We start from the raw sequence: 26,951 nt of genomic DNA, 5'->3' as shown, positions 1-26,951 counted from the left end.
GTAATCTGGTCTTGGTTTTATTATATATTTCTCCATCCTGAGTCGTTATTACAGTCCTGTATATGTGGAGTCCTTTTACAGCCTTTACTCTAAGAACATTTCCCCTCCCTTTGCCATGATGGTATACAGTGTGTGCTCCTGTCCAGATGAACCGAACAGCTGGAGCAGTTTGTAGATACCATACTGTGTTTTCTCTGAATTGTTTAGTTGCTTCAAATAAAATCAGCAGCAATATTTATTTGTATGTATATTTAGCAGCATTGGCAGAGCTTGCCTGAGGTGGTCTGAGTGCATATGGCTGATGTAGATGAGATCTGCACCACAAAGCCTGTCCAGAGCATCTGCTGGAGGCTCATGGAGAAGCCACCACCCTCTGGCAAACGCGGGACCCTTTAACCAGGGGTCGAACATGAACCTTCTCTCACCAAGCTGTAGCTCCATGCAGGCGTGGGTTAGGTAAGTCACCTGAGAGGAAGGTCAAAGAAAATGTCATCTTTGGAGACAGCTGATGCACTTTTCACTCTTCGTTCATTCACGATTGACAACATTTGAGATGATTATTATTATTACTACTTAGATCATTCAAGTTTTAGATCATTTTGCCAAACAGTTTCATAAGAGTAGCACAGTAGTATGCACAGTGTTGTCTGAAAAACTGGGGTTAAATATTTGTTATCTAAAGCGTAACATCAACGTACTTTGACTTCTCCCTCCTGGAGCTCCAGAGGCTCTCGAGGATCAGCCATCCAGGGGTCAACAGGGCTCAGCTCCACCAACTGCAGCCCCCCATCATCCAACACTTCGACCTCTGCGAGTGCAACAACAAGCTCAGGTGTTGACCTCACATGGCATTTATATTATTATCATTCTGTTATTCTCGATGCTTTAAATAGAGCTATTCACACTACTACCCATAGTAGTATTTAATACAAGCTTCACTGTAGCACCTTTTCCATGTTTCTTATTACAGAGTTACATCATTTATGTAAGTTACTATTTTATATGATTCAATTAAACAACACGAGGTTTTACTATTAATCCATCCATCCATCCATTCGCTTCCGCTTATCCTTTTCAGGGTCGCGGGGGGCGCTGGAGCCTATCCCAGCTGTCATAGGGCAAGAGGCGGAGGTACACCCTGGACAGGTCGCCAGTCTGTCGCAGGGCCAACACACAGGGACAGACAACCATTCACACTCACATTCACACCTAGTGACAATTTGGATTAATCAATTAACCTATCCCCACAAGCTGCATGTCTTTGGACGGTGGGAGGAAGCCGGAGTACCCGGAGAGAACCCACGCAAACACGGGGAGAACATGCAAACTCCACACAGAAAGACCCCGGCCTGATGGTGGAATTGAACTCAGGAATTTCTTGCTGTGCGGCAACAGTGCTAACCACCGTGCCACCGTGCTGCCCTTTTACTATTAATATTATTATTAATTATATTCTGCTTTATCTTCAAACTGGATCGTTTGTCTTGACAGTGTGTTCACTGCACCACTGTGCTACAAATAAGTGAAGCAGACAAATCTGTGCTGTACCGTGTGCACATGACGTTAGGAGCTGTTTAAGAACAGGTCCTCTGTGAGAGATTTATGAGATCGACTGCAGAGAAGAGAGCTGCACTGCAGGTGGTTAACACTGTGATGATGACGATGGGCAGATTGGATGATAGTGTATGTGCTGTGAGGAAGAGAGCACTGCTGACTCAGAGACTCCAAACCTGAGAGGAAGATTTCTGTTATCAATAAATGATGAAACTGAACTGTTTGATTCATTTTTTACCAAGTTTGAGAAAGGTGAGAGCAAACCAAACTTTGATTATATTAAACATTCATAAGCAGGTTTGTGTGAGAGAGCAGGAGTGTGGGTGAACCCATGGTCGTGTCCAAATTCATGGGCTGCTTCCTCCTGAGGCCGCATTTGTAGACCGATTACGTCACAGCGACGCGCCGAAGGCTGTCCAAATTCGTAGACTCCTCCGAATGCAGCCGACAAATGCGTCCTCCTTTTCCCCGAATTTGAAGGATGGGTCGGGTGTGTCCTTCGTGGCCCACCATATCCCAGAATTCATAGCGCGGCCCAGCCAAACTCCAGTTTCCAACAATGGCGGCCGCTACTAAGTTTTAAAATTACTCTTACTAATCTTTCTGGGTCACAAAATAAACTTTTAGCATATTTTCAGGTGAGAAAGTAGTTGTGTAAACATCAAATATCTGCTCGGTTTATCAAGATATCGCATATTTGCAAAAGTGCTTTGACGTTTTCGGTGACGTCTGCTACCCACCAGCTCGATAGCTGACCGGCCCAGAATTCATTGCACAGAACTTCATTCACGTAATGATGGCGGCACAAAAAGAAAAACCGGGAGACGAATACACTTTTAAAAGTAAGTATATGAAAATCTGGTGGTACAAAAGTTACATTTTTATAGCGGTTATGTTGTTAGGGTTGTGAATTTGCATAGACTTGTAATATTTATTTAAACAATCTTCATAAAAGTGTCCGTAAACTAGCTTGTATGGTGGGTCCCGCGGTTTTTCATTGCCGCTTACATTTTTCCCAATCCACTTTTTTGTGATATGTTTATAGGCACCAAAGAGCAAACGGCAGACTTCATTAAAACTAGAGGAGAAAACGATCACCTCTTCACTGGGGTAAAAAATTCAGCGACTGTGGGATGGAGGCACACGAATAAATCAATTTACACATCATATTCATCTGAGTACGGTTTCAACAACCCTCATTCTGTACAGAACCTGTGATGTCCAGACGATATTCCTCTTGTGTTCTGCTGTGAAAACTTTTGGATTTAGGGATTATCAGTTGTCATGGTTTTCTCTCTTCTCTTATTTTTTTGTGTGCGATCAGGACTATTCTCGAGAAGATGGGGCTGCAAGGGAAAGTCACCCCCTTGCAGGCCAAAAAGAAGTGGGACAACTTAAAGAAAAGATACAAAGAATGTGTGCTGTCAAGAAGATAATTTAAGAATGAAATTTAATAAATGCACATTTACTAAAAGTTGTATTGTTTATATTTGTCTGTCATTTCTGATTTCCTCTGCCTTTAGGATTGCAAGTGTCCAGGGTCAGGTGAGGGAGTCAGTGCGAAGCCCACTGCTGCTGCTTGGCCCTGGTTTGGCCTCATGGATGAGGTGATGGGACAGAGGCCTTCCATTAGGCCGCCTGTCCTTATTTCCTCTCTCCCTGAGGACACTCCAGGGCCAAGTACAGCAGTGGGTGACCAAAGCACACCATTGTTTTTCTTGTGACATTACCAATAAGTGTGATGTGTCACATGGCCCTCTTCCTATTGGAAAAACAAAAGTTGTATCCAAGATGGCCGACTTCTAAATGGCCACCATGGTCACCGCCCATCTGGGGGAGTTTGCCCCCTCACATATACTAATGTGCCACAAACAGGACTTTAATATCACCAACCATTCCCATGTTATTACGATGTATCCATATAAATGGCCCACCCTGTACTTTACAGCAATTTATGCCGACTGTTGAATTCCTGGAAACCTGCACAGAAACGATAACTGCGCTGCTGGCTAATGTTTAACTGGGATTTAAAAGATATATATATATATATATATATTGTTTACTCAACCGCCACACTCTTAGATAATGCAAGTAAATGGAAGAGAGATACCTTTTTACACAGATTAATCAGAACAAGTGCAGTCACACAGCGATGTTGCTGAGTGCTGAGATGCATAGTGCTGGGCTAAGAGAGCTGTCCCTTTTAACAACTGGTTATATTTACTATTCTTTGAGGGGAAAAATGACCCTGCAGAGAAGAAAATTAGATTATCAAGTTTACACTCCACTCATGTGAAGCATGGAAAAATGTCTGTTGGAAAGAATTAGTTTGACATTGCTTCACAGTTATTGGCACAAATTGTCAAATTATTCATTAGAAGGGGCCCTCTGCCAATTTAGCATTAAAATTAAAAAAAGCACAGAAAGTAGTTGCTATTCTGACTGTTAGCGCCGACTGTGGCAAGAGCTATAGTTACAAGCTAACCACACATCCCATAATGCAGCTTTGTAGTTTGCATATTTAGATTTCAGATCCACATTGCAGGAAGTGGCATATCAATATACAGGAAAAGGCACTGTGCAGACAGAACTTACCGAGCTCATCCTGCAAGAAGCTGTCGGGCGGGTTCACATATTTCATTGTTGACACGTTTAATTTCCAGTTGTGTTTGGTGCATTTTACAGTCCTGAGGGAACAGAGAGTTCTGTCAGCTATAATCAAACGTCGACCACAGATAATCTCTGAAATCTGTTCCTGTTCTTACATTGCATCCAGGTCTTCAACGTCTTTGACGAACAGCCCACCTTGATGCTTGCACTGGTTTTTGCATGCTTTCAAGTCATTGTTGCTCTTAAATATGATGTAACATTTGCCGTCCTCTGGGCTTTTCTTGAAATTGACTCCTTCTTTGAGCGAGCCGACTGCTTCAGCATCCAATGACAACAACACCTTTGCTATTTGAGAGGCCATTGCACCTAAATGTTAAAAATCAAAAAGAAGAGTTTTAACTCACAGTATTTGATGCAAGCACAAAGGATCTTACAATAGCTTTGATTCAAATGACAGACTTCAGACACTGAAAAGGACGTTGCATTAATCCTTACATGCTGTTGGGGTCAAACTTGATAATTAAGTACAAGTAAAAAAGCCCAAATGTCATTATTCAGCCCAGATTTGATTACTTTTCCTAAAGTGACTCAAAAGCTGTACTCATGTGTAGCAGTAGTGTGGAGTAGTCTGCAAGTTTTGTACAGTGAGGCTGTTGGAGGACCAAGTTAACCTACATTTCTATTGAGATGGATTTTTAATCCACCCGTGAGGGTCAAATCAATGAAAATGGGTTGCTCGTATTACTCTGGTTGCTCGTATTACTCTGGTTGCTCGTATTACTCTGGTTGCTCGTATTAACTGACTAGTTATTTGTTTGTGAGTTTTCACAGTTTCAAAGGTGTCGTCCAAACTGACCTGGTTTCTGGCAATGTTAACCTTTACCTAACCTTCAGCTGCTTCTTTATGGCAACTACATCTTTATGACACACTCCCATAAACTATATGAGATAGCTAATGGCACTGGCATAACTTCAGGAGGTAAAGAACAATGTACACATGGAGGACAAAAGTCTGGTTTACAATATGAGCTCAGGGCCCTGTTTCAGGAAGCCGGTTTAGTGGAAAAACTGAGTAAGTATACCCTGAGTTAACGAAAACTCTGGGTTTTCGGTTTCACAAAGCGAGTTCAGCTGCAGCCTGAGTGAGTCACTATGACGACACACGCCGTGAAGCTAACCTGCCCCCTAGCAGGTTTACTACAACTAACCCTGACTGTCTCCGCCCCTTTGTCGGAAACCTGACAGTAGGAAGTGTCAGACATGGCGTGCTCCTTCCTTGAAGAGCCAGTAGATGTTGAAGCCCAAATTCTCCGCAGAGCTCTCCGCCGGGAGAGAGTGATCAGAGCGCGTTTGGACATTTTATCATTTCCTGATGATTTTCTGTGTGAACGTTACCGTTGTTCAGCACAATCTATAATTTATTTGAATAACATCCTCAGGCCATATATTACGCATGTGACACATCGCGGACATCCTCTCAGTTCTGTACATATTATTTGTATTGCACTTCGGTTTTTTGCAAACGGGAGCTTTCTGTATAATATTGGTGACGCTGAGCACGTTTCCAAGGCTACCGTCTGTCGGGCAGTCAGGAATGTTACAGTTGCACTGAAACGTCTCCTGTACTCGTCTGTGGTGTTCCCCGGTCATAGACCCACAAGATTTATCAAAGAGGGATGCCACAAAATTGCAGGTATCAGGATGACCAAAACTTAATGTATGATGTGGTGATACTTGAACTACTACTTAAATTGCACATTTATTTTCAGGGTTCCCAGGCGTGATTGGCTGTATAGATGGCACTCACATTCCAATCATTGCTCCTTCAGTAAATGAAGGAGACTATGTGAACAGGAAGTCTTTCCACAGCATTAATGTACAGGTACATAGTTCCCTGTAGCATTTCAAACTAACAAATTATTTCATTATAGTAATGGATGCTAATTTGTGTTCTCTGCACTGTGAAGATCATATGTGATGCTGCCAACATTATCACAAATGTGGAAGCCAAGTGGCCAGGCTCTGTCCATGACTCACAAATATTCCGTGAATGTACACTGAGCACAAAATTTGGACATGGTGAGTTGAGAATACTTTAAAATATATAAAGACCAATTGCTTCAGGGACATTTGAACTGAAGTGTACCCTTCTGTCTTAGGAGAGTTCACTGGCTACTTGCTTGGTGATAGGGGGTATCCATGTTTACCCTATTTGCTTACCCCTTACCCTGACCCTGAACCGGGCCCACAGCAGCGATATAATCTGGCTAATTGCAGGACAAGAGCCAGAGTTGAAATGACTATCGGAATGCTTAAGGCCCGGTTACAGTGCCTGCAAAGACTCAGGGTCACCCCAGAAAGGGCATGTGACATTATTGTGGCATGTGTGATTCTTCACAACATTGCCACAATTAGAGGAGAACACTGTCCTTCTGAACCAAACATCAGCAGTGATCCAAACCATGAACATCCTGACCCTCCCACGGACATACAAGATGGAAGAGCAGTCAGAGACACCATATGTCACAATCATTTCTTTTGACCCATCACCTCAACATGTTGAAAGAAGAATAAACAGATTTTTTGTTCAACTGGCTTTATTGGTCGCCTGTGTTTCCTGTACACAAAGTATTAAAAGATGTACACCTCATAAAGTGTCTCTGTTGCTTCCTCCTCTGTAACAGCTGTCAATGTTTCTTCATTATTTTCCTGTAGTAAAGAAATTAACAACATTGCTGTTCTACTGTAAACTCATATAATCTGTGGAGTATTACTCACAACTGCATGTTGGTCTGGCTCAACAGGAGGCTGCACCAGATGCAGTACACCACCACCATCAACTGATAGAATATGAGGTTTATACAGGTCACTTATAACTTACAAGGGACCAAATGGCAATTAACAAACATACCAATCACCTTACACTTCATTGTCATTATGCTCTCAAAGACAACCAAGCCTGAGGGAAGGCAAAATCAGTCGGAAAATAACTTCACTACAAAATAATCCATTATGGTAAAGAGTTTATCAAATGAATGAGCAGCACTGCAAAGGTGACTGTGAAGAAAGGATGTATGCACATCATGTATTATTTTGAATTCACCCCTTATGTAGGCACTTGTGTCTTGCGGGGTTATTGCCTCAGAGGATGTCCCCGCAGAGATGCCTTCGGCCACAGGGCGCCCACTGTTTTGGCTGAGGGCCAACTGCTCAGCCTCTGTGAGTGGTGGTGGTGGAGGACCCCCACCTGTTTTTCGGGCCTCCGCTTTTTTTCTGTTGGCTATAACGGGCCACATTTGAGCATACAGAGTAAGCAAATATGTACTTGTAATGTGCTCAGATAATTTCAATAAGTGCTTACAGAGGGGAAATTAATGTAGCCTCTAACTGCAATTGATTTACATCGAACAGACCAAGCACTATGGCTCATAATACAATTACACCTTACCTGTTTGGACTATATTTTTATATTTCATTTTTACTTGCTGCCAGGAACGTTTGGGGCCTGTTGGGTTGCACCTGCGCTCACATCACATCACAAAATAAAATGTATAAAATAACAAATAAAATAACATATGATAAAATAACGTGTTAAATGGGTGGAAATCCCTCGATCAATGTTTAAATTAACACTCACGCATTGACTCTGTCGGCTGTTTTGCCATGCATGCTCTCTGTCTTTTGCAGCTGTGGCTGTGTTACTTTTTTCCGCGGAATTTGCATGTTATCGGCATATGCTGCCATCAGAATTTCGGCCTCAAGCGCTGTGAAATACATTGACCGCGCCTTCTTTCCCTCCGTCTCCATGGTGACTCGCTTAATCTGTGCTCCACTGATCAGGGCTTTATGTATCCTCGTCCGCGCGCTTCACTTGGGGTTAAAGCAACTCCGCGTTGACTGAACTAATTGTTATCAGCCTTTCTGAAACCGAATATTCCGAGTTGGACAGTTCGGGGTTACTCAACCCTGAGTATCGTTTTTCACTCTGAGTTTTCTAAACCGGCTTCCTGAAACAGGGCCCAGGTCGAAATTCTTCAAATGAATGTAAACATTTATAAATCCCTTTATGCACATTGCTCAACAAATACATCTCATACTCTACTTCAGTTCAGTTATCTGCATTGAGAATTTTCTCTATCACCAACATTAGTCCCTTTGTTTTTCTACGGACACTCAAATTTCTCCTTATCAATAGGAATAAAACTTTAACACAGTTAAAAAGAAAGAAAGAATGAACCCATATTTCAACCAATTTGGGAGCGAAGCTGAAAAACACTTTAATATATGATTCATTTGGTTTTGTATACAGTATGGTTGTTCAAGGAATGTCAACAGAAATAATTCGGTTCAATTTATACAGCAAATCACAACAACAGTCAGTTCAGGGCGCTTTATATTGTAAGGCAGACCCTACAATAATACATACAGAGAAAAACCCAGCAATGATATTCAGGGTCACCTGGTCCAGCCCTAACTATATGCTTTAGCAAAAAGGAAAGTTTGAAGACCTGCAGAGCGAGAGCGAAGTGCTCTAATAGGGTGATATGGTACTACAAGGTCATTAAGATAAGATGGGGCCTGATTATTTAAGAGCTTGGGGGAGTTTTTCCTTCCTACTGTTGCCAAACTGCTTGCTCATAGGGGGTCATATGATTGTCGAGTTTTCTCTGTATGTGTTATTTTAGGGTCTACTTTACAATATAAAGCACCTTGAGGCAACTTTTGTTGTGATTAAATAAAATTTAAAAACATTTAAAAGCCTGCATATTCGGGGGACAGTCCCTTGATCTCTTACATTTATACTTTTTATAATTTCTAATTCAGTGCCTACTTTTCCTGTTATTTGGTACTCTGTGTTCCTGTACCCTTCATACACACTTTTGATCAAAACATCTCCGTCTATCTTTAACAATCAATCCTTCCTTTATGGTGCTACACTTTGATTCTGTCTCGTTTGCTACACTTGTCTTTATCCCTGTATGGCGTGAGTGGTTATATACAGAGTCGTGACGTACAACAAGTTCATCACCTAGTTCTGCTTTTTGTCTATAATTACCAAAATGTGTTGGACGGCAGACAGTGCTACGTTTTGCACTCTACCATAATGCTGCTGCACCTTTTCCTGTAATGCTGTTTTGTGAAAACTATTTGCTCCTGCAGTTACACCGAGGCCTGCTAGCAGTACAGTACCATCTACAGTTCCACAGGCAACCTAGAGATGAAGAACGATATAAGAATGGTAAATAGCCTGTATTTGTATAGCGCTTTACTCAGTCCCTATGGACCCCAAAGCGCTTTACACTACATCCAGTCATCCACCCATTCACACACACACACACACACATCCACACACTGGTGACGGCAGCTACGTTGTAGCCACAGCCGCCCTGGGGCGCACTGACAGAGGCTGAAAGAAATAAAGGACAGAAGAGGAAGATATTATTTTCAAAGATAAGACTGCTCAGCAAGTCACACTTTGTGAACATTAAATCTTATTTGTCACATCCTAATAATCTGTTTTTAAATCAGGTATTTCATATACACATGATCTGTTGCTGGATTAAGCTTTTGTGGAGCAAAACTACAAAACTGAAGTATACTTCAGCTGGTTTTGTGCTATTATTTATTTATTTTTAATTGACATTAGGAATCACTGTACAATACCACCAACTTCAACAATTTGTCACTACATGTATTTTTTCTTTTTTCTGTATTTAACCAACTAAAATATCCATACAAAAGGATGAAAGAAGAAAAAAAAAAGGAAAGAAAATAGAAATAAGCAAAGCAGAAAAATAAAAAAAATACAAAGGAAAAAAAGGCGTGTAGGGAGTGTGTTTTTGTTTCCATTAATATAACTAATATTTCCTCTAGTCTTCTCGTAGTTAACACCGTCAAAATCATGCTATTAAAAGGTTGCATGAAAATGTGTGCTAAGCAGTTTAGTGCTAAACCAGCTAGTTTGCAGTATTGCTGTTTAGTTTACAGTGATGCACAGTGTTGGACTGTTGCAGGGCAGGCTGAAAGTGACAATGCTGATTCACTCATCTTTATCAGTTTTTAGTTCAGTTTAGAGCTGGGCGATAGAACGATAACGATATGTATCGCGATATAACTTTTACTCGATAGAGAAATTAAGCTATCGCGATAGACCTCGCCGCTCTTGTCCTCAAAAAAAAAAAAAAAAAAAAAAAAGGTCAGCCAATCCAAATTAAGTAGCGCAGAGCCGAACCAATCACAGCCGCAGCATCACGTCGCGTGACTTGTTACGTACAGCACAAGTGCCAAGCCGCACGTGTGTTTGTTTGGGAAGCAGCCAGCGGGTAATGGAGGAAATGAGTGTGCCGACTAGAAAAATCAACCGAGCGTGACCGAAGAGAAAACAGATGACGGTTCCAACGCCGGAGAGATTGTCGAATGGAAGAGCCATAGAAGTTCCGTAGTGTGAAGGTATTTCGGCTATTTCAAGTCTGACAAAAAACAGAGTAGCGTGCACTGTAAATTGTGCCGAAAGCAAGTCTGGAAATACAATAAACTGGTGCATGCGTCACACTGTGCGCCACGTTATTGTTTCGGTGAAATGAATTTCTACAATACTGTTAATTCTACTCTCTGCAGTGTTTAAATGCTTACATATACACACAGTTACTGTCCCTCCACACATACGACTCGGTTCTGCTTCTATGCCCCAGCTTTGTTTACTTTTTCCCACCGAGGCTTCTAGACTTCTGATTGGCCAACATTTCTGCACGGTTAGGAATCTAGCGCCACCTGCTGCTTTGGCATGTTCATAGCAGCGTTTTCCTTCATTTCTGCCTTTATGTGTGGACGGGATTATTTTTTAAAACGAAAACGGAAAATCTCCGTTTTCAAAAATACCCGTGTACGTGTGGACGTAGCCTCAGTCTCTGACTGGAAGCGCTAATTCGTCATTCGGCTTTTGTCAGACTAAAGTAACTGTTAAAACTGTTTGAAAAGCTCAGCTATACAACAAGGAGAGATTGAGAATTTCCTTTTAGTTCTCAGTTTATTTGATATTGACAAAAGTTAGTCAGTTTTGTCTGTTCTTCTGTAAAACAAACTAAGATTTATTTTTAGAATTAATATTTTGTTTCTAAGTGGAATTGACAGTTTAGTCTGTTTCGTTTGTTCTATTTTGAAACTTAAACGCTTTAGCGGCTGCCTTTTGTGTAGTTTGCAATATTTGCCTTTATTTATCTGAAAAAGTCTCATGTTCCTTAAGTACATCTACCCTGTTGAACTTATTATGGGAAATAAATATTTAAATAAAAACAAGCTGCTGATTATTTCACATTTTACTTGTGAGCAACGGCACATTTAAATCTTACAAATATAGTTATTTGGCTGATATCGTGATAGATATCGTTATCGCCTGAAATGAAAAAAACATATCGTGATATGAAAAAATCTCATATCGCCCAGCTCTAGTTCAGTTTCATTTATGTACCACCAAGTCACAGAAACAGAGGCCTCGAGGAACTTTATATTGCAAGGTTAGACCCCAGCTTTGTTTTACTAGCTTCATATTCTGTAGTAGATCTAAATCTGTTATACAGCTCTGAATTCATTTTGGCTAGATCCACAAATAACAGTGAATATTGAAAAAGCAGCGTGCATCAGCTGATCGTTGGCTTAACAAACAAACGATTATGTTCCTTAACTCTAAGCCCTGCTTTTCCCCACACTGCACAACGACATCCATAAGGTTACCTCACCTGAACTCTGGTATAGTTTTAATCCTGAACGGCACCGTGTGATGGAAAGTTTCAGGATTCTGACCTTCTCTGTTGAGTTGATATGACTGAACATAAGGATCGTGTTTTGTCAGTTATACTGATGTGCTTCAGCTGCACAGTGTACTAAGGCAAAGCTACACAGAAACCCTGCGTGAAGATGACGCTGAGTGCATGCTGACCACAGCACCGGCAGTCAGAACAGTCAGAAGAAAATTCAGAGATGAGTCAGACTCTAATTCTTCACCTTTCCGCCTGGAACCACTGTGGTGATAACGTTGAAATGTCTTTGTGCTGCTTGTTATCTTTGCGACATGTTGTCAGCTTTATGTTCATACATAAAAACTAGCAAAAAGACTGTTTGTGTTTCTTTATTAGGATAGAGATTTGTGTTGGAACTACATCTGTGTTATTTCAGATATCCATAACATTCTTCCCCCAAATTACTGGATATTAATAAATTATGCTTAAGGTATTAAAATGTGGTATCAACGGTTCCTGAACAAGTGTCAATATGGAGCGGATGTCAAAGGTCACTTGTGGTAAACAGTTTATTGATACAGTGTGAGCTCTGTCTCTCATACATGTGTGGATGACTGCATTAATGTGCAGACAAACACTGGGTCTTATTACACCGTTATCTTAATGACACACTCCCATAAAATATATGACAATCTCATGTTTGTAAAAGCTAAAGAAATATGTACCCATAGACAGACAGAGTGATTAACATGAACGTCGAGACCAAAAGGAATCCGTGCAAAACACAAGCTAACCAAAACTTATGAATGCAACTGAAAAGAGGCTCTAAAATTATTAAACAAAAAAATGACCAAAACTCAAATAAATTTCAAAACCCAACGGCACAATCAACAAATAACTCAAATAGCACACTGTTACTAAATGAAGACCAATGATACCATCCATCCATTCGCTTCTGCTTCTCCTTTTCAGGGTCGCGGGGAGCGCTGGAGCCTATCCCAGCTGTCATAGGAGGGGGGGGTACACCATGGACAGGTCGCCAGTCTGTCGCAGGCCCACACAGGGACAGACAACCATTCGCACTCACATTCAATCGCACATTTACACCTAGTGGCAATTTGGATTATCCGATTAACCTATCCCCACCAATGATGCCAAGCACATAAGAACATCTACATAACATGGCTGCAGAGAAGAGAAGTGTTGCAGAGGGCCGATCGAAGTTCTGCACTATAAACTATCCGTGTTCACCACAGTCAGGAGAGCCAGAGCCACAAATTCAAGCCGCCAATCAAGCTAAAGCTAAATTATAATTAACAGCAGAATATTCTCGGCTCTTAATGAATCACTTTTTTTGATGAATCTGTTTATTCACACCTTAAGGATGTTTCAAAACATTTGTAAAACTGCACAAATAACACTTTGTGGAGTGTAGATGTTAAAACTAGCAGCAGACTGAATACCTGAGTTTTATTCGTCTACTTAATTTTAGAGTAAGTGGTAGAAATGAATGCTGTACATACATCCCCCTGCATGACGGCACATGAACACATCAGCTCCATGAGGTGCTGCAGCTTGTTAAAGTCCCTCTCAGAGCATTTTAACATCAGTCAGACTTTTATTCAACTCACCGTCAAAGACGCTGTTTTCAAAGAGATGCTTCTCACGAACCTTAGAACGAAGTTGCTTCGGTCAAACTCCACCACACACGGTGGTGAGGAAATGAGGAAACTGTTTTCAGTTTCCTCATTTGTTCTAATAACACACACACTGCTTATGCTGTGATTGGCTGTCCTGTCTGAATGGAGGATCATGATAGCATCTTGTTTTGGCTCAGTATAATCTGTGAATACAAATGTCATTGACAGCACACGTTACCTGTGTACAGGTTCTGTTTTAGTTCTGTGACCATGGCAGGTGCATAAGGCTCTGGGTTATCCATGCATTAAAAAAATGCATCATCGCTCTGTTGCTTTAATCAGTCACATCTTTCCATGACAGGGACAGGGTTGATGCACATACACAATCTATAAATGACTCTGTGCTTGTTTCTGTTCTCTGTTAGAAGCCGTGCAGACTGCTGCACTGGATTGTTGTTTCTTTGATGCAATCAAACTGAAACCTGACAAAGGTACTGTCACAGCTGGAGCCAGCTAAGAAGAGGAGGATGTCCTCCCCTGTGAACATTTTGATCTTATTGCTCCCAACAAGGTATGCAAATTTCTACAGAAGATGTATTTCCATAATACTGATGCTGCAATAAAACCTATGTTAAGCTGTCTGTACTTTTGTACAAGGTGAAGTGTTTGCTATGTGCCAGGGAGCTGGGCTATAACAACAACACCTCATCCATGCTTAGGCACTACAGAGCTTTGCATGAGAATAAGAGGAACACCGATTGTGGAGCAAGACCAGGTGAGCCATCAAATGCAATGATAATATAGCATGCTGTAATGTTACTAAATGATATAACAATATTAAACAACTGTTATAAGTTACGTGTGTGATATTTATATTTGTGCTTTATCTTTATTGTCTTTCCTCAGGAGAACAATCTCAAATAGATGAAGACCTGGTCAGCATGGTGATTGAGGACTCCCAGCCATTTAGCATTGTGGAGGACAAAGGATTCAAAAGATCTGTTAAATCATTAAATCCCAGCTATGTTCTCCCCACTAAAAAGGTCATAAAAGCAGTGAAAATTTAGTTTTTACAGAATAAAATGTGAACAGGCAGGACTGAGGCTCAAAGCCTCAGTGTGTAGCTGTCCATACCTCAACGTTACAAAAGCACAACTACTGTCCACACCCAGGGCCGGCCCGTGGCATAGGCCGTATAGGCAAATGCTAAGGGCGCCGTCCATCAGGGGGCGCCACGCCAGTGCCACAAATGTTGAAAAAAAAAAAAAAAAAGTTGGTACTATTATTTCTAAATACAAAAAATAATCCCACGTTAATTAAAATGCAAAGTAAAGCTTATTTAATAGAAACATTATTTGTTACAACATTACGCCCCCCCTCCCCGCACGGTGCGCCCCCTCCCTTCCCGTATCATGGTTCCTTTTGGACGTCACCACATCAAAAAGTCAACACAAGATGTCAAAACGGCCAAAACTGTCAGGTGCCCAGGGAAGAAAAAAGAGAAAAGAAGAGGAGGAGAAACGAGAAAAAGACAGAGGTAGGTAACGTTAGCCTACATGGAATTATTTGAATGTGATAGTAACCTAAATTTTTAGCATTAAGCTAATGTTACATGATTCGCTAATTGCTAATCAATAAATAGCTAGTTAACTGTTTTAACGTCAGTTAATATTGTGGAGGGGGCTAAATTGTTATGGAAAATAATAATGTAACGTTAGGCAAGTACAGCACCTTTCCCACCATTCCTCATTTGTATTCATCTTTTAAGCAGGTGTTTTTTGTTTACATTGTTATTGCCTTCTGGTTAGCTAACGTTTACCCTGCAGGTAATAGTCACTTTTCCACCCCTGTATATATTATAGTTGTAAGCCTAGTTGTTAAAGCGCACATCATTAATGTTAATTAAGCAATATCACATGAGAGGGAATGCTGTTTTTTAATATGAGCACTGCTGTGATTCGGTCAAAGATAATCATAACATAACATTCTCATATGATATTATACTGTTACTTTGCATTCTGCTATTCAGCATTTCACTGTAATGATGACAATAAATTGAATCTAATCTAATCTGCATATCAGTTAACATCATACATATATCTCTTTGGTTTTTCATTTATATTATATCATTTCATTTTATTCCTGGAATCATATGTTTTTATTATTAGACTTTAATACTCAGTGGTGTCACATACTCCTCTCTTCAGATGCACTGTTGAAGTTTCTAAATCCCACCCCTGGGCCATCTACCACATCTACCGCTGCTGCCTCCACTTCAGCAGCACAACCCAGCCATGATGCAGCAGCATCAAGCGGTCTTCCTGTTGCCTCCACCTCAGCAGCACAACCCACCAGTTTTGCAGCAGCATCAAGCAGTGTTATTGTATTTCATATATTCATTTTTTTATTTTTTGTATTCATTTATTTATTCATATATTTTTTTATCTTGTTAATTATTCTGATTGTGAATTTGCTTTCTTTAAGTAAAAAAAAAAAAAGGTCAAAGACAAAGCTATTCGGTTTCTTGTGAGTACATACACTACACTGCCGATGTAGGGGGGCGCCACCTAAAATTTTGCCTAGGGCGCCAGATTGGTTAGGGCCGGGCCTGTCCACACCCCAACCACACCTCACCTCACAGTAAATAATCATTTCCATTTTAAGCATTTCCAAATAATCATTTTCGATACTGCCAGTATAAATATACACAGTATACTGCCATCACTACAATATACATGTTTTACACACTCCTTTTGTTGTTGACATTTACAGGCTGTGTGCGAAAGGCCACACTCTTCAAATTCATGCCAACTAATATTTTTACGTCCAGTAGGTGTCCTACTAGAGCAAATGAAGCTTCAAGATGCTTTGCACTGGGCGGAACCAATTGGATGAAAAGCTTCAGTGCTTCATGAAGCTTCATCTGCCCATCACTAGGAGAAAGGACCCAAAACGCAGGCAGTAGATGATAATGCTAGTGATGTTTTATTTACACAGTGGTGAGATGGCAAAACAGGTAAAGAGGGAAGACAAAACTAAATGACAAACCTGAGAGGGTACCAGAATGGGGGCGAGGTACCAGAATGGGGGCGAGGCAGCGCGCCACGGACGAGGGACTGGACACCGTGGAACACAGACAAACCAACAACAGGCAGGCGAACACACAGGGCTTAAATACACACAGCAGCAATCAGGGGATGAGCAACAGGAGGGCAACACACCTGGGAGAAATCAAAGCTGACGGGACAGAGGAAGCGTAATCTGAACACACTCACATGAGACAGAGACCTTCAGAATAAAACAGGAAACTCACAGACACAGAACTGGACAAGACGCTGAACTGAACAGACAGATTCACACACAGTGTGACACCATAGACAGAAGTGGCACCAGGACAGGCACAGAACAGAAACCTAACAAATGGCAAATCATAACAGAATACATGCTCAGGATAAACAAAAGCGTGAAGAAACACAAACCACTGAGTCGGCAGACTCAGGACCATGGCAGGTAGCTGTTTGTGTCATCGATCTGCTTCAGATTTCCATAACAATGCACACGTTTGATTATCACAGCACAAATGATGTTGTGTCCCAACCCACAGAGTCCATCTGTGCATTCTGTTACAATAATACTAGCCTATTATTGTTATAGTATCAAACAGCATTATTATGAGGTTATTACCACTTTGAAATCTATACATTAAAATTCTAATGTACACATGTTACTACTTTTTTTTTTTTTTTTTTTTCCTAAAATGACATCAGAAACAGCAGTATGCGACATTACGTGATGGCAGAGCTTCAGTTCATCCTTTGTCATTTTTTTTTTTTTTTTTTTTTTTTTAATAAATAGGACAGGGGGAATGAATGAGAGAGAGAGGGGGAGAGAAAGAAAGAAAACCAAAGAGGAGAAGAGACGGTGAGAAGGGGGGGGAAGAGAGAGGAAAAAAAAAAAAACTCCTGGGTCACCTGTATGGAGAAAAAAAAACAAAAAAAACAAAAAAAAAAAAAACAAACAGAGGAGACAGCAAACAACAAAGAGCAACATAATAATAGAGAAAACAAAGCACCATCACAATAAACTAGCTAGTCATAGATATCAGTATTTACTAAGTAATAAACGATATTGTGCAGCACGCAAGATAGACAGCGCACAGTGTGCTTTGAGGCAGCAGCCAAGAAAGCTTTAGTCCGCGTCTGTGAATACCCATGTGTGCATACCTGTGTGGATCAGCATGCTTGCATTCCAAAGGTTTCTCCATGTAATGATCTGCTAGGGAGTGTGGGGGGGCCACAGCCCCGTCCTCCAGGGCATGAAGCAGGTATGGAGGAGATCAAAACTCCAGACATCCAGAGGCCCCCAGAACACAAGAGACCAAGGAAGACCAACAGAGGGGCAGCCGCGCCACTGTCCCAGTAAGAGCTGAGGAGAGTCCCAGATGAGGGCTCACTCAGCAGCCGCGGAGCAGAAGTCAGGGGGAGTTGCAGTGACGCGCCCGTGAGCTCCGCCGGCCCCCAGCTGCGCCTGAGTGACCGAGCCCCAGGCCGAGAGGCCGGGGGCACCCCACCTCCAAAGGGGCCCGAGCGAGCCCCAGGCCCCAGGCCCCGACAAGCGGCCGTCAAGGAGTGAGCCGGTGTGTACCCGGACGCCCACCCCCAGACACAAAGAACCACCAACACACCGACACCTGAGGGAGTCCGCCACCGGCAGGGGAAGTGGTGGTGGGTGGAGATAGGCCTCCAAACCTTGGAGGGCCTGAGGTGTCCCCAGAGAGGTGGCGTCTGATACCCAACCTGACACATGTTACTACTTTAACATTAGCAGCTTATCATATTGTTAGCAGTTGCATACATTTCAGTGTAATATTACAGAGCTTATATTGTGTTTGCAGGTTATTACTTGGTTATTTTCATATTATTACCTTCTTGTTTCAATCTTTATAAGCAAGTTACAAGACAAAGTGCTGCTGAGATCTGGTTCCGGGTCGCTGCCCGTCAGCTACTCTATTATACTGCCGACACTTTATTCACTTTTAGTTACTTACAGTTATTTATTCACCTATTCGGTCACTTTAATGTTAAAACTGTGTATATACTGTATATTCTGTGTATTTATTATCTCACTCTTACTGCCTGTTATGCCCTGTCCTTATCTTCAACGTCTTGCTGCTCTGTTGAAAGAGAGTTAATCCCATACAGCTTATGACAAAATTTGATCCGAAGTGATTGATGGCCCTAATCACGACCTTTTGACCTCCCGCCCCTCCCCCCCGGAAGCGTGTAATGAGCGTGACGAATCGCATCCGGAGAAGGGGGGGTGGGAAACCCCCCGCGTGACGAATTATATCCTGAGAAAGGGGGGTGAACCCCGGAAGCGCGCCATCTGTTGTTGGGGAAAAAAGTTTTTAGTGGGAGGGACTGCAGCGAGGGAGGAGAATAAAAACCAGAGAGGAGGAGTCCGTCACAATTTCTAAGGCACAGACACAAGATGGATTCTTTCCTTCTGCAGCGTTCCTGTGTCCGATGAGATCTGCTCTCCCAAAGAAGAAGGTTTTGAATATGACATATTCAATCTCGATCCGGACCTTATAACCCTACCGGAAATACTCCGGAAGTGTCTAGTCATTTTCAGACCTGATGCGTCATGTTCCCTAAGCACAGCGGTGATGCAGCAGCTGATTCTGTGATGTATAGAGAGACAGAGCGGATGTAATTTTACTTTCTTAAGCTGCACCGGCATTTGTAATGGAAATAAAGAGTGACTTCCTGTAGAGATTTCAATAGTAATTTTATTTTCCTATAATACAGACGCTGTAAAAAACCTTTAAGATACACCATAGCTTGTGATGAAAAGAAGAACTTTCTATCCGCTTGTAACCTACAGGCTGCCTATGTGTAAAAAATTGAATACTACTTTTCCTTTTGAGAGTCCTTTTTACAAGAGACTGAAAAAACAAACCATAATCGCCGCGACAGGCGATCTTGTTTCACACACACACACACACACACACACACACACACACACACACCCCGCGGGCCAAGGAGGAGTTTTTTTCTTCAATACTTTAACAATAAGTTTTCTCAATAGATAGAAAATGATGACGCTGAGGAGTCAACATCCGATATTATCATTGCTTGTAACCCGGTTTCGTACATCTCCCCATAAAACAAGTCTTAGCGGGGAAAAAAGCTCATATTCGAATAAGTTTATTAAAGCACCCCCCTCTGTGGGAAAGAGTCAACCATGAGGCGAGTTTTGTCAACAGCAATTGTCCGTTTGGTAAAACAAATACCCGTCTCAAAGTCATATTTTACCGTTGCAGAATGTGGAAAACAGACGGCGTTCGCAAGAAGGCAATCAAAAAAAAACAAAAAAAACAACCCTCTCTAACTATTGGTATTGTCAAGAGAAAGATGCGAAAAACAGATGCTTCGCTAGACTAGGATAAAATGAGAGAAGAAACGGGAGGGGAGTCGATATCTGCTCAGCCCCCTACTGTGACAGTTCTACCAATCGCGAGGAAGAATCCGTGAATATTATGTCACCATTCCGTTCAAACAACGCCGCCGATCACACACACACACACACACACACACACACACACACACACACACACACACACACACACCCACCCCGCGGGTCAAGGAGGAGTGAGACGGCAGAATAGTTTTTTTCTTCATTACTTTTACAATGGGATTTCTCAATAGATAGAAAATGATGACGCTGAGGAGTCAACATCCGATATTATCATTGCTTGTAACCCGGTAAATAATTTCGTACATCTCCCCATAAAACAAGTCTTAGTGGAAAAAAGCTCATATTCGAATAAGTTTATTCCCCTCTGTGGGAAAGAGTTTTTTTTTCTCAGAGTCAAGTTTTGTCAACAGCAATTGTCCATTTGGTAAAACAAATATCCGCCTCTAAGTCGTATTTTACCGTTGCAGAATGTGGAAAACAGACAGCCCTCACAGGAGGCACCATAGTTAAAATATTTAAATTTCAACTAAATTTGTAGTAATGATCGGATTTCCTCACTTATCTACACCACACTCCTTGTCCTTGATTTCTTATCGTTCCTCTGTCCCTTAATAGAAACCACATATATAGAAACTATCCTCCCTTTCAGTTGTCTTTTGCACTTCCATATCGCAAAGCAGTTACTGTAGGTTATTTTCTGCTTATGCATTAATGTAATTAATTAACTTATTTATCCTTAAGTAAGGTAATGACTTGAGTTCTAATGCTTTTTGTCTCTTGAGTTAGCTGTCAATGTGGGATTTTTTTCCCCTTTTGTCCAGTTAAAGCTGCCTTTCATTCTTCAACACAGCTTAAACTCTAATAGGTAAGCTTTCTTGTAATTTCTTAGTTCTGCAGGCTTCTTGAAAGACATCCGAGACTCTTCTTTGGATGCTGGCTGCCTTTTGTTTTGTTTTCTGTCAAGATGTTCCCACACTGCTTCGATTTTCTTGAGGTTCGAACCCTGGAGAGATCAATCCATGACTGATGCGTTGTTTCATCCAGGCATACTTTGACTACATTGGCAGTATGTTTGCGATCATTGTCGTACTGAAAAATGAAGTTGAAGCCAATCAGACACTACGTGGTATTACATGGTCGATCAAAATCTGGTGGAACTTTTCTACATTCATAATTTGATTAATTTGGATAAGAGCTCCAACAACACTGGCTGAAATCCAGCCTCAAAGCACGGTAGAGTATCCACGCTGTGTTAAAGACGGCTATAGACATTCACTGTTGTATCTCTCTTCGGACCTCTTCCGTGCATATTTCAAATTTGGATTCATTACTCCATAAGACATATTACAGCTGATTTCTTTTTCCAGTCAATTTCTTGTGTAATTTGGCACACCTCAGCCTTATTTTTCTCTGTTCTCCTTCCTTAAGAATGGCTTATTAACAGCCACCCTTCCAACTCAGATAACTTTTGATGAAATGTTTACAGCACTCGAGTTACTCGCCACGGCCATCCTAAATGCTAAAAACACTAAACTTTAATTCTAAATTACGTAATTAACGTTAACCAGAAAAAACAAGCCAAAGTCGAAATGTTGCTGAGCTGACCTGTGGTATGCTATGTCTTCTAAAGCACGTATAATGTAAACAGAACTGGTCTTTGCACAGAAGCCTGTGGAGCTTCATAATTAACCTCAGTGTGTGAAGAGGACTCTCCATTTAATAATAGCTGTAATAAAATGTTCTGGCCGACGGTGTTAAACGCTGCACTTGGGTCTAGCAGGGAAGATTTCAACTTTTCAATATGAATGAAGGCTGCAAACTGATTAGATTAATGTCTGATGATCTTTTCCGTGCTTCTTCAAGTTTGTAACACCAAACATATTAAAGGATGATGTAAGGCTCACAGGAAGAGTTTAATTAGACACACATTTACTATTTTTCTTTATACTCTTTCTTTCTTGACATGTTTAATATGCTTACTATCAGAGGAGAAAATGACCCTTGTGTAGTCTAAAAACTTTTTTATTGAATCAAACTGTAATGTTGTTGAACTCTGACGGACGTGTCTTTTAATTTTGTCAACAAATCCTTAATCACCTAAATCTGCCATTTATCATCTTGTAAAATGTTCCCTCTGCTTCTGTTGCACATCTCCCCCCGACACTCTCTGCTTCACCAGCCCTGTGCAGCTGGTTCAACCCCTGCCTGCCTCCTTAAACTGGTGTGTTTAAATCTCTTTACCTCTGTTGTGAACTTCACACAAAGTTTGTGGTAACAAAATCAAACTGAGGAGGATCTCATTTGAAAAAAAAAACCACACAGTCACGAGACAAAATAAAAACAGACTGCTCAAAGCAAAAGCAGAGCCCTCACAGCTGGTAGTACAAAAACACAGTGACAACATGCGTATTAGATACCCTCAGTGCCAAAAGCATAAATATGAAAAAATGTGATCACCAAGAATATCCTAAAAATGGCATTGAGGTGCGTGTTACAGTAAAGAAAAAAAAAGCAGCCAAATTTTCATCTGAAAATGTTGAATTTTAGTAAAAACAATGCTCTGTAGTTTGATACTGTCGTTACAGACAAAGCAGATGTTTAAAGCCTTTGGACGCACATTTGAAATGCACTCATTCTCCTTATCAGCTGGAAACATTAAAGCCGTAAAATGACTTTTTCAAACGGATAAAAACTATTGAACAGCAGCAATGATGAGCCTGTACCAGAATTTGAATGTACATGTGTTGAAGGTGCGGGTCTTGTTGAATTATTAAACATACTTTCTTTAATTTTTCGAGCCACAAAAACAACAACTTTTAATTTTCTTCTGCTTGAGTATCGGCCTCGGGTAGCTCTACTTATCATTGCTCAGTCTGTTGTCTGTTTGTGCTACTTTTTTTCAAGGAGCAGTGGATTATTGGTTAAGGGTGACTTTATGTGTTTAGCTACTTAAGTGGAAGTACTGTGGATAGTTTTACCTTACATACATAGATCTACCAGTACAGCTTCTGAGGTAACTGTTTACAAAATGTTATAATCTATTCAAAGGTTCTTTGCAGTTTTACATTGATAAACATTATCCTTAACACATTTGGCCCACATAAAGTACTATGGCCATCACACGGTCATTTAGAATTGTTTAAATAACTCGTGTCTTAAGTCCTTCCATCAAACAGAAAATTTAAAAAAAAAAAAAAACATGGTTCACTTTTATATCACAAAATGTTAGAAATATAAGTCGTTCATAACAAACTGAAAGGTTGGGAGTTTAAAATGCAAACCGATGGAAGCAGAAGTAGAAGACTATAATGTCTCAGAGCACACGGTGTCTATTATTGTGTAGACTTTTATAAATAAGAGCTTAATAAAGATGCTTAATTTCTTAAGAAATAAACAGGTGGAGTGATCTTTATCAAAAGTGGATGTTGCATCTGTGGCTAAACCCCTGTACCCAAAAACTTTAAAAATCTACTGTGTGTGAGGCTGTGTAAGTAAAGCTTGCCCTTCACACCCACGTGTAACAAACCATTTGTTGGGGGTTGTGGATTTGTCACCTCAGCATTGTGAAAGTGGGGAAACATGTTTCTGGCTGTGCATAAGATTTCTGCTTACAACTTAGAATCTCAGTTCTAAATGAAATTCAGATGTTTTTTTAAGTATGGCTAATGTATTATTTGACTTCTAAGGCACACACACACACACACACACACACACACACACACACACACACACACACACACACACACACACACACACACACACACACAACAACAACACAGAGAAGAAGAAGAGGGGGTCGTTTTACTACACATCATAAAAACGCAATCATTCATCTTCCAACTGTATCTTTCTGTTCTGGATTTAGAATCATTGGTTGTTTACTGAGCCGTACTTTGGGAGTCATACTGTTGTGATACTGAGGAGAAAAGGGTAAGGTTTGATAGACTAAACCATTACACACACCAAACTTGAATAACCTAAAGAGTGTGTGAGACTGCTAGCTGTGTTGTTCAGCATTAAACTCATCTACAAATGTGTTAGTAAAGAGCGACTTGTACTTCTGTCCCATTAAGCAACGGTTTAACAAATTTCACTGCAAACTATAAAAGGAATCTGGATTTATATAGAACATAGTAGTGATGGATTAAGTGCAGGAAACACTAGTATAAGGTGTCTATGGAACAAATCTCCTTCAGCGTTCAAATGACCAAAGTGAGGACTACAGGCGTTTCTCTCGGTTGGTTGTGTTCAGGGAAAAAGCAGCTAAATACACTGAGACTGCTCCACATTGTTAGTGAGTTAACTCTGGATATCTGTAGGTTTTGTCAAACTTGGAGTGAACAAAAGCAGAAAAACAGTAAAAGATGCAGACGGTGAAAGTCTGGTTTATTTCATGAACACAATGAAACATTTTACAGTCCACAGAGCAAAGTAGCACACATGATAAATAGATACACATAACACGGACAGTGAGAAGTAAAACTCGTCGTCTTACCACATGTTATATTCTGTAAACTTAAAATAACCACAGAAATTAGAGTTTAGTGTTTTAAGTCATCTATTAAAAAACATGAGTCAACATTACTGAAGTGACACTTTAACGATGCTTCATATCATCGTGTTTATGATGATAAAACATGTTCTCTCATTAGTAGTTGTCTGCGCTGTCACTTGTCATGAAAATGTCCAGAGCCAGGGTTCCTCTTCAATTATCATTGATCATTAATAGGACGCACAAAAGATTTGTTACATTATCCCCATAAACAAAATGCTTTTATAGAAATCATTGTGACACAAATATTTAGATTCTTGATTCACAATGTGCACGAACTCAAAATCTTTAGAGGTTCATATTTATAAAGTATCGCAAATAATACATTTATACCATTGTATGAGCTACACTTCTTGTAAAAACTGATTGAAAAAAGCTCCTGTCGTGACCTTCCTTCTGTGAGGACACACACACACAGAGAGAGAGAGAGAGAGGGGGAAGATCATTAGGATTGGAGGCGTTTTTGGATTTTCACTTATTGTTGGCTTTACAGTCACATAAAATTCATTCCAATTTTTTTGCCTTTGCTTCAATTAAGGTGTTTCTTTAAATCTACAGCAGCTTCCTTTTCAAAAAAGTTTACTGACATAGTAAGGAAGTAGCTAGGGAACTCAGTAAGTATGAGCAACAACAGCTTAGGGACAGTTTCTACAATAAAGAGGAATTCATCATCATCCGCAGTTCATCAAAAAAAAAAAAGTGCCATTAAAAACAATTCAGCAGATCCTCAAAGTATGGATACAATCTGTTTTCAGCTGTAGAGGTACGCTTCATGTACTTATCAACATGCAGTTTAGAGGCTTGCATTAGAGTGCTTTGGTACTTGGGCCTCTTTTATTTAGCACGGTTATACCATTGTGTATTTAGCTATATAAATATGCTCAAGAGTCTATTGTATGTTTGTCATGCAATTAAAAATTCAAAAATATAATTTTTAAATCAGTAACTTTGCAAATTTAGAGGAAATGTTTTTGGATAACAAATGTGTCACATTTTCAACAGGGTTTGAATAATCAGCGTTAACACAGAGACATTTATGCGCTGGGTATAACAGACGTCCTTACCTTGGAGCAGAGAAACACGGTGTATTGTTGCTTTTCTCTATTGTATAGCAGCGCCCGACTGTCAGAAACGCTCTGTGCGGGTAGCAAAGTCGGATCCAACGCACATCCAGGAATCTGTGTGAAAGAAAGGTCTCGCTGCAGCTAGGCTCTCAGGATAGTCAGGCTTTTATTTATATTTGCATTCTGGTGCGTTAAAGCAGCCTCTGTGTCCCGCTTGGATCCTCATTCCGAAAATTCAGATATTTAAATAAAATGGTGAATTGGCTAGTGATGAGGAGCCACTTAGATCCGTAAAATGAGGTTTGATTAAATTAAACTCTTATGAACAGCTATGAACTCTACCTCTCTGCTGATGTGTTCCAAACAAGCAATGTTTTCTACACGTCCAAACTGTGTGCTAACTACCTCACACCGCTGTGTCTGGGATCCGAAAAAATAAAAAGTTAAAACGCTATACCTTGCGGCAGTTGTGAAGTGCTGAGGAAACTACTGTGTGTCTGATGGGGTGTTTTTATATAGATGGACTTGGTTTCAGTTGGCCTCTGACATGATAAGATAAAATAAAGGAAATTGTTTGTAATGGAACTACAGTGCTGGGATGCTCTTGATAAGGCAGCCTCTTTTATTGTTTTATGACTTGTTTTGCTGACTGTTGAGGGCCTAACTGTAACCAACTCTGTCTAACTGTTGCAGAGTTAAGAATCTGTAGTTTTTAGAAGTAACACAAGAAAAGTTTATTTCTAAAGGAATACCTGTTGTTTGTGGTGCTCTATTTAAAACTATTAGTGTCATGAACCAAAGTTCAGCGCACAAGCTGGACCCAGAAGCAGAGCCAACACACACAGGAGTACGAGAAAATAAACTTTATTTTAACTGAAGGTGTCCCGGGAGGGTAGAAGGAAAACACGCGTGAAACTCGAGAAACCAAGGGACCGGGAGATGAGTCGCGCAGGAACGCCGAAAACGGGACTGTGGGAGGCTGCAACAGAAAAAGGACAAGAATTATTGGGGCGCGGGGAAATAGCAGCATACGTGGGGGAAGAGTATGAGTCTTACGGTGACAGCGGGGCCGTGGGAGCCGGAGGGAGGGGTGAGGGTCCGCGCTAAATTTGCAAAGTTACTGATTTAAAAATTATATTTTTGAATTTTTAATTGCATGACAAACATACAATAGACTCTTGAGCATATTTATATAGCTAAATACACAATGGTATAACCGTGCTAAATAAAAGAGGCCCAAGTACCAAAGCACTCTAATGCAAGCCTCTAAACTGCATGTTGATAAGTACGTGAAGCGTACCTCTACAGCTGAAAA

The 26,951-nt window shown here is 40.7% G+C and overlaps 1 protein-coding gene and 1 long non-coding RNA gene across 2 annotated transcripts in view; both read right to left on the bottom strand.

The window, feature by feature from the left end:
* LOC146554825 (cytidine monophosphate-N-acetylneuraminic acid hydroxylase-like) overlaps nt 1–16,665 on the bottom strand; it is a 34,983-nt gene extending 18,318 nt beyond the window's left edge. The window contains exons 1-5 of the mRNA XM_085251664.1: nt 16,589–16,665; nt 4,320–4,530; nt 4,150–4,241; nt 699–808; nt 275–465 (exon numbers count right to left, since the gene is read on the bottom strand). Of these exons, the coding sequence (XP_085107790.1) occupies nt 275–465; nt 699–808; nt 4,150–4,241; nt 4,320–4,525 (599 nt within the window). The 5' untranslated portion in view covers nt 4,526–4,530; nt 16,589–16,665. The remainder of the gene's footprint in view (nt 1–274; nt 466–698; nt 809–4,149; nt 4,242–4,319; nt 4,531–16,588) is intronic.
* Nucleotides 16,666–24,388: 7,723 nt separating this feature from the next.
* LOC146554824 (uncharacterized) lies at nt 24,389–26,133 on the bottom strand. The gene is made up of 2 exons (XR_014889259.1): nt 25,637–26,133; nt 24,389–24,968 (listed from the first exon to the last, which is right to left on the bottom strand). It is a non-coding gene; the product is annotated as an uncharacterized LOC146554824 (long non-coding RNA).
* Between the last annotated feature and the right edge of the window lie 818 nt (nt 26,134–26,951).

This window comes from Mchenga conophoros, linkage group LG17, assembly GCF_057382185.1.
Source record: "Mchenga conophoros isolate Kocher_MC1m ecotype Shallow Benthic linkage group LG17, M_conophoros_male_GT1.1, whole genome shotgun sequence".
NCBI classification, from domain to species: Eukaryota; Metazoa; Chordata; class Actinopteri; order Cichliformes; family Cichlidae; genus Mchenga; species Mchenga conophoros.
This window is presented reverse-complemented; position numbering and strand designations above follow the sequence as displayed.